The following is an 8,929-nucleotide window of genomic DNA, read 5'->3' as shown; positions in this document are numbered from 1 at the left end:
TTGTTACCTGATAAAGGGAAGTAGCTGAGGCTGATTGTTTGGTTTGTTGTTTGGTGGAATGCAGTGGTAGAATAATTTAGAGCTTTACCTTAAGTAGCAATATTACACTGTAAAAATCTACTTAAGTAAAAGACTAATCAACATAATGTATCAAAAGTACTCAGCAGCAGCTACATGACCCTTGCTATTGTGATGCTGTCATATCACTATGTTTTTTTTGGTGTAGAATTATAATCTCAAAAAGTAGTTAGTAACTAGAGCTGTCAAAGAAATGTAGTGGAGTAAAAAGTACTATAACATACTATAACATACTATAAAGTAGCTTTAAATGGAAATACTCAAGTAAAGTAAAAGTACATCAAAAAGTTCATTAAGTTAAGTTGAGCTTTCCACCACTGGTTGGTTGAGCAGCATGCTGTCAAATGACAGCAACATGCTTGTTAGCTTAATATCTTGTTAGCTGGTTGTTGTTAGCTAGCATGCTAGCTGATGATATTACAGACACAAAAATGGATGTAACTTGCTTCAGAGGGCAGTGTTGAGTGTGTGGGTGCAGGTAAAGAGGGCGGTGGTTCGGTTTGTGGGCCCAACTCAACGAAACACCAGTCATTGAGAGGATGCACACCTGATGACTGTGCACTCTTACACTCACACGCAACTTCATATTGAAACCATCATCTTTTGGCCCCAGATGCCTTTCATGCACAGGGCTTGTACAATGTAGATATAAGGCCAAGTTAAGCCCGGGTCAAGCCACTGACTTTCTGCTCTTTACTTGTGTGAGGCAGTTTAAATATCCGTCTGGTCTAGAGAATAATGTCACTGATCAGAACATCATTCAACATGAATACTGGGGGTTCCAAAGGAAGGCTCACTCAACGTAAGGCACATTTCACAAAATATGAATAACTAACATTCAACTGTGGCATTTACACATATTCTGAAAGTTTATTTTACATTGTGAGAAGTTTCAATCAAGAACATTTGAGAGAGAAAATACTCAAAAAGCTATCATAGATCAGAGGGTCTACGATTTCTTCTTTCTTTCTAGGCAACCATCTGTCTTTTAAATATTTTTCTTTCCGTTAAAGAAAGAAGCACTGAGGTGATCCAACATAACATTTCATAACTTAGCCTCTTCCTTCTTCTCTGTTTTCATATTTAACCGTGATATGCTACATTGAATTGACAAACTAAATATTAGTATAACTACTTCAGGACTGGGCTGTGATGAGCTCATTGTACATTGAAATTGACATGAAACTATTACTTTGAAGAAAAGAAAACAAAAACGGAAAAGCGCAGCCCAAATCAGACGCAGTGCATATCGGCTGTTATGCACTGAAATGACTGTGGACTGTGAACTGACCAGGAACCATCTGCATGGATGAGTCTGCTCTGCCAGTTGTTTGTTTAATGCAGTGTATTGTAAGATCTGTGACACATCCACAGAACGTGTCTTTGTCCTTATAGATACAGTAAAATAAGCATCTAGAGAATAAAATCTGATATAACATAGTTTTACACAGAGCATACTTTAGGAATATTACTATTATATAATATTAGTACCTGTGTCTTTTTCTTTCTCTTTCTTTCACTGTGCCTCTGCAAGATTGAGGTACAATATTTAAGATTATAATATGAACAATGAAGAATCACAATATCATTCCTCATTCTATGGCATTCTTGCGCTTCTTCTCTTATTTTCTCCTTGCATTCTGGGGTTAGAAGTTGCCGAAGATCTCTTGTTTCTTACTCCAGTCCATAGCAGGTGCTCTCTTCTTGTTGCGGACGGCGAGGGCCTTTTTTTTCGCCTCAGCAGCTGTGGGACTCAGACGCAGGCCACTCTCCACGAACGGGTCCGAAACACGCCTGTCGTCCTCATCGTGGACCTGCAATATACACAAACGTACATGTTTCACGCACACACTCAACGACATCACATTCTCTGCTCTGTTTCTTACATTATTTCTGTCACCTGGAAGCTCATGTCCGAGCTGCTGATCTCTGATTGGGTGGTGGAACTTCTTGAGGAGTGAGATGCTGAGCTCCCATTCGTCCAGGATCTTGGTGATGTGTTTGTGATCGGGGAGTTTGTCAGTGTGATGTTTATGACTGGTGGATCTGAGACGGGCAGTTCAGTGGTCGGAGATGGGCTGTGTGGGGAGCTTTCTGTGGCTGATTCCTCCAGATAGACCTCTGCGAGAGAGGGAACAGAGACATGTGAGACATTTTGCCTGGAGAATAAAGAGGTGTGTGTGTGTGTGTGTGTGTGTGCATGCGTGCACAACCTGACCTTTGACATGGTTGATGGTTGGTGTGATCCTCAGTCTGTGGAAGAGCTTGTCTGTCTCCTGGTCGACCACTAGGAGGCGCACTTCCTCCCCCTCTGCTCTAATGAGTGCCACCACCTCTGAGTGCCTCAGGCCCTCAATGTTCACCCCGTTCACCTGAGACAGAGAAAACGGTAAGGTCAGAGGAAACAGTGGAGGAAAGTGTAAATGAGGAAGAGACGCGGAAACAATAACCTAATGAGACAGACGGTTGACAGGGCAGAGAATAGGAAGTAGGAAGTCTTGTTTCACAGACCAGAAACAGATAGAATCTGTGATTTGAGAAGAAGCGAGTTTATTTGCATGAATTCCCTTCCTTCCTCCGCACCTTTCCTCTACTACACAACATTAACTGTACACCTCATACAGATGGAAACAGAAACGTTCACTGCGTTTCAAATCACACACTTTTTCTTTATACTAGTACACAGCAGCTGCCCTTACAAAGTACATACTGTTGCATGCAGTATGCATTCAACTCGGACATACTACTTCATCATAACATTGCACCTTGATCTTTGATCCTCTTGCACATATATTATTATTAGAATTTCTCAGTTTATTTTTATCGTATTGATTGGTTTTATTGTTTCATCTATTGTACTGTTTTATCAGGGTTTAACTCTGACCTTGTCTCGCTTTGTTGGGCCTCACTGTTGAGCTTTCTGTTGCTTTATTGTCTTGCTTTTCCTGCTTTATCTGTCAAAGCACTTTGTAAACTCTGTTTTTAAAGGTGCTATATAAATTAAGTTATTATTATTATATACACGCTGAGCAGAGAATTGTGGGTCAGAATAGCCTGAAAAGCACGCTGGCTTACATACAGCAAAATGCAAAATGCTATTTTTACCATACTGTATATTGGGACATAGTCTCACTCATGCATGCACACATATCTGAAAGCCCATGCAGGCGCATATACATAATCGCATGAAAAGACACAGAAACCCAAGCCCCTCCTCTACACCTCCATTCAAGATGATCCCTTGTCGACTTTTCTTCTGTTCCTCCTTCAAACAACACCTCTCTCTCTCTCACTCACTCTAAATCCAGCTAATCTGGTCTAATCCAATCACACCTCAAATCGGTGCGCAGACCTGATTAATATGGGAACGGTAGCATCGTTTTTCCCATCAATTCCCTAAAATGTATCTATGACAAGATCAGTGCATGAAGTCTGCATGAATGGGGATGGGGGATCATCCTTCGGCCCCATTTATTTCAATGTGTGTGTGTGTGTGTGTGTGTGTGTGTGTGTGTGTGTGTGTGTGTGTGCTTTAGTGGTACCTCCACTATTCTGTCTCGAGGCCTGATGTTTCCACTCCCAGCAGCTGAGCCGGGCTCCACTGAACGTACAAACTGTCCATCCTTTGTCTTCTTGCTGTGCAGGTTGAAGCCGTAGCCGTGCTTCCCCTTCACCAGGTGACACAGGCGGGGATGCAGCTCAACTGTCGGCTCTGGCGTGGAATGCACCTGCAGCTGTAATGGGACATAAATGAAAACAAAAACAGCATATTAGAGAAGAAGGCATTCACATGTCTGTATTTTATCCGTTTATTAGGTACACCTGTACAACCACAGGTTTCCCAGACAGACCTGAAGTTGCTTGAGTTGTGTAATCCATCACAGTGGACACGAATTTGGCATTTATGTTTTTAATCACAGTTACATTATCCATGCGCTGTGATGCATTTTAAGTGAAGATTGATCTGAATAGTCTGCCCTGTTTTATCCTGCAAAGTTTAAAATGAGCTTGACAAAAAACAATCACTACAGACTTGATATTCATTTTGATGGATTACACAAGTAAAGCAAGTTTCAAGAGCCTGCAGACTTTCATATCAGACCGAAATGAATGGCTGCTTGTAATAGTATGAAAAATACATCCCGAAACAAAGTGTTTCGCATGCATTTGAAATTGCTTAGTACAATATGTAAACAAGTTCAAACTTTTTTAAAATACACTGGTCTGATGCTTAAAATATATGGTCATTTTTGGGTCTGTAATTTCCGGTGATGTTGTAATTGACTGCACTGTACTGAATGTTTTGTCCTCCTCCTACAATAAAATAACACCACCACCACTAACTATGGCATCAAAAATGACCAAAGAGTTTAATCAACACGTCAACAAAAACCTGACAAGCTTCACAGCAGTAGACGTTACTGCAGGGCTGTTCTGCTGGATTTCACTAGATTGTGCAGGTTATGGCTGTTTAATAATCTAAAGTATCGCATATAAACTTCATTTCACAACAATATGATCATATCAAATGATCTCTGATGTCCAAATCAATGATTCCAAGCTAATTGTAATTAGCCAGCTATTACAGATTTTGTTTGATGTAGTGCACACAGTCTCGTACTGACTTTTGCATACATTTGCCATTTGGTAATATTTACTGATATTGGGAAAAGATTCACATGAACATAGTAATATTTATTTCATGTTTATTGCCCAGCCCTACCACAGGTGGATACAGGTGTGGCTGTGCCACAGGGATGAGCCCGTGGCCTCAGTTCTGAGCACAGTGGGCTAAGTGGATCTGGTTGAGGGACATTAAGACCAATCCTGATCCTAATGACCAACGACAAGAGTTGACACGTTGCATGACTCACCTGCTGACCAGACCTGCGCCTCTACTACTAGGCATATAGACTAGTTGTTTTTACAGAAACAGTGTTTCCATGTTGCAGTCGTGATAATCAAGTCTGTTAGTGCAGAAACAAGTTGATTCATTAGTTGAGAGACAAAAAATCTTTTACGGAATTGTCGAACACAAATGTCAAATATTTATATTTAGTTTCTTAAATGTGAAAATGTGCTGATCATTTTTATCTTGTAATTTCAAGCCGTCTGCTCTGGGAAGATGTGCCAGGCATATTTCAAAATGTTTTGAAATATAGACCAAATGATTAACAAGAACATAATTTGAATATTAATCAATAAGTCCTAGTGTCAAATTAATATTTTTTATCTTACATACAAATGGAAATACAGAGATTCCTCCTTTCCTCTTGTAGCATTTTACAGATGAGTCAAATACCTTCAATTTAACAGGATAAATAATAGAAAAAACTATTTCCTAAACTTTTGGAGAAATTCAAAATGAGTTAGGTAGGTAAGTGAAGGTATTTTATTGCTGTGTGTGTGTGTGTGTGAGTGTGAGGGAAGTGTGTTGAACTGATCCAGAGTGTTGCATGGCTGTGAAGAGCACCACTGTGGTTATGTAAGACTAGCCTACTTTATATGGGCGTCTGCTGCCATAATAACATCATGCAACAATGAAATTGCGTCAGTATTTACATGTACAATGTGAATGTCACAGGACGAATGACAGAAGTGGAGCGATGAGAGAGAGTGATTATGTGTGTGTGTGTCTTTTATAAACAAGCACATGAAAAGCACAGGGGTTGTGTTGGCCTTAGATTAATATGACACAATGGTTTCTTGATCGCATCTCATCAGAAATGTCTAGAAGTTTAATTTGTCAGGTCTATGAATGGTGAAAAGGACAGACCAAATGTCCCTCAGCAGGACTTCATCACAGTGCACACTATTTCAAAAAGTTACTTTTGGAAGCTTATTGCGGTAGATTTGGGTTAAAGCGTCATTCAGCTCATATCTGCTGTCAGTGGTGGTGGCAGATTGCATGGGGGCTGCTGTTACTGCGTAAGATGTTGTTTGAGCTGAACCTCTAACAAAATAAAACTGATAACGAGAGACGTGATGGCCAGCCAAGGGGTAGCCTGTATTTACCCTGCCTTTGGCTAAACAGATGGCAGCTTGACGTGAGCCTCTGTGCACGAGGATCCTGGTCCACTTTGTTTGGAGCCCAAACACTGAGCTCAATCTCTGACAGACAGTTCTCGCTGACATTAAGACGTCACGGTCTGGTTGGCACAAATGGAAATTTAGTTTTTGCCCTGTCACACTTCCAGACTTAGAAATGAAGGAATTTGAATTGGTTTGTGTGTATTTGATAGCATAGCAAAGTTGTTTCTAACTACACCTAAGGGTGCAAGTTCACAGTGAGAGTGTGTGCCTCCAGCCCAAAATAAACAATACAAATAGATACCTATCTAAAAATGTTGACTGTGCAACATTGCTATCTTAAAATCTGATCCCTCCCATGTCTTGATACTTCCTGTCCTCCCATGCAGACATTCAATCTCACTTTGTCAAAAGCCCTTTACACCTCCAATTAGGGCACACTTTATCACACTACTTTTCATTCAATTTGACTAAACAATACCTACAGTTCTGTATGTTTTTGCAGGAAACACCGTCGTGTGAGCAGGGTTTTGTCTTTGGTGTCTGCAGTCAGGTGGGAACAATCCTACGATTGTTTGCGTGAGGTGTTAACACTCAGTATGCACAAAGAGACGGCACTCTTTAAATACAATATGCATTTAAAATGTTCACACCCCTCAGCGACAACAGTGACTTTTAAAGCAGATGTTTGAATGACAGGGAAAGTTACAAACAGGACTATAAAACCCACTGTGCACAAGAGGAGGTGAGAAATTTACACCATCTCTATTGCTTGTTTTATTCAGTCATTCACTGTTGACTAATGTTTATTTCCTGCAGACCCCTTTTTCAATTTGCATGCGCTACAATGAACTTTACTGCCTAATTTTGCCTGGAATCAGAGTGATTGTGCAGTGTTGTGCAGGTATTATCTCTGTCCAAGACATTCAGCTGAATATAAGAAAAATCGAATCTATTATTCTTTCAAGCCAGCCAATCTTAACTAGCATAACTGCATTCACTGGGATGTTTTCTTACACCTTTTGTGGCTTTAATTCATTTCCTTAGCTTGTCTCCCCTCCTCAGTGCACCTCGGCTTTGTGCTGGAATACCAGCAGTGCTCAAATCCAGATTAGTGCTAGACAGACATCAGGTAAAAGAGTACAGGCTCAGTGTCACCCGCACTCTTAACACAGTAACACACGGGCTCTCTGCAGACCCCAGCTGACCCTTAGACTTCACAATTTTGATTGTTTTCAAATAAAAACGATGCAAATAATCTACAAAAGCCTATGTTGGTCTGTAGTGTGTGTGAGGGACCCACAAACCAGGTTCTAATGTATTGCTGTCCAGCCTTACCTCTGTGTCTGTCCCTGTACTTGATGTCACTGAGGATCTCTTGATCGTGGCTTGTGTGGTCGCGTGTGTGGACGAGTCTGCAGCGGGAGGGTAAAAGAAGTGTGTGTGGTTGGGTTTGGGTGACGGGGGTGAGTTCTCTCTGGGTATGGGAGAAGCAGAAGGAGTGGGCCCGGGCGAAGGTCGCGGGGACAGGGTTCCCATCTCAATGGCCAGGTCCTCGGTGCATGCCAGGCCACAGCTGCGGAGGTAGTCATCCGTGTCTCTGTCCACCACCAGCAGCCTGGTGCGGTGGGCCACTTCACGGATACGCTCCACTACCTGCAGGGAGAAGAAAGGAGTTACAGAGAAGAGCTAAAGACAACGTTTCAATTATTACTGAGGTGTCATTAAGTGCATGATGGTCACCCTGAACTGTCGTATAATAGTTTTTGCACAACAAAGACACCCGGGATTTCATTACACAAGGCTCACATTGACCCATTTTAGGAGCCCCCTCCTCCTCCTCCTCCTCCTTCTCCTCCTCAGGCAAAGGAAAAAGTGGTCTAACAGGTATAGAACTCATTGTTTGTACATCAGAGAGTTTAGGCGTCTCTCCTGGCCTCTCTTTACCACTATGTGCATTTAAAAACAAAAACATGTATCACTTACTTGATGGTGGGTTTCGTTCTCCACATTCTCACCGTTCACCTCCACCAGCCGGTCTCCTTGTCGCAGCCCGCCCAGCTCAGCACAGGAGCCGGGCTCCACTGTGCGGATGGACTGTCCGCCTTTATTCCTATCACCGTGCAGGTGAAACCCATAGCCGCGCTCTCCTTTTGTCAGGAAACAGAGCCTGGGTCTGAGCTCGCTCTCCATCCCAGCAGGGGGGGGGGGGGAACAGATAAAAGTGTCTCAGGAGAATGAACTGGTGATTGTCCCAAGAGTGATGGGACGTCTCTGGCTCTTAATCCAACGTATGACTGCGCGCTCCACTGACCAAAAGATCATCATCATTTAGCATGATGTGGGTCCATTAATAATCCACAATTGTTCAGAGAGCACAATTCAGAAAAATAGGCTAAAAGTAATGAGTTTTTAATCCATCATGCAACTGCCAGGTGTCCAAATATGAGCGCGCAAAGATGGTGCTAAGTGTGCGTAAAGTAGTGGCGGAAAACCGCAGACAGTGGCTAAATCCCATCCATCGGAGGAATAATCCAAGAGATCAGAGATTAGAAAGCTTTTCCTCGCACGTAACACTTAATTCACCTCGTCAGCTGTGCGTGTGTCGTCCTGTACGACCCGGCGCGAGAGTGAAGAGGCGTCATCAACAGATGCCATACGTCCCCTGCAGCGCACACCTGACGGAGCCGCGCAGCCGCGATGCGCTGGCAGAAAGTGACGAGTCAGTTACGAGTTACTGGAAAGAAAGTATTTGTTTAGAGATTATATGAGTCAAGATGCTTTTTTAACAGCGGACAAAGACATTTGCTCTTGTTAGAGT

General features: G+C 42.3%; 1 protein-coding gene across 1 annotated transcript; it reads right to left on the bottom strand.

The window, feature by feature from the left end:
- Positions 1-1,069: 1,069 nt before the first annotated feature.
- On the bottom strand, positions 1,070-8,396 carry LOC306696157 (Na(+)/H(+) exchange regulatory cofactor NHE-RF2-like). The gene is made up of 6 exons (XM_079159702.1): positions 8,095-8,396; positions 7,447-7,764; positions 3,621-3,812; positions 2,297-2,450; positions 1,979-2,199; positions 1,070-1,892 (listed from the first exon to the last, which is right to left on the bottom strand). Exons 1-6 carry the CDS (start codon positions 8,299-8,301, stop codon positions 1,725-1,727), a joined length of 1,260 nt encoding a protein of 419 aa, XP_079015828.1. The 5' UTR covers positions 8,302-8,396; the 3' UTR covers positions 1,070-1,724.
- Positions 8,397-8,929: the final 533 nt, after the last annotated feature.

This window comes from Pholis gunnellus, assembly GCF_910591455.1.
Source record: "Pholis gunnellus genome assembly, chromosome: 5".
Taxonomy (NCBI): Eukaryota; Metazoa; Chordata; class Actinopteri; order Perciformes; family Pholidae; genus Pholis; species Pholis gunnellus.
The sequence above is the reverse complement of the archived record's forward strand: the minus strand, read 5'-3'. Positions and strand labels throughout refer to the sequence as shown.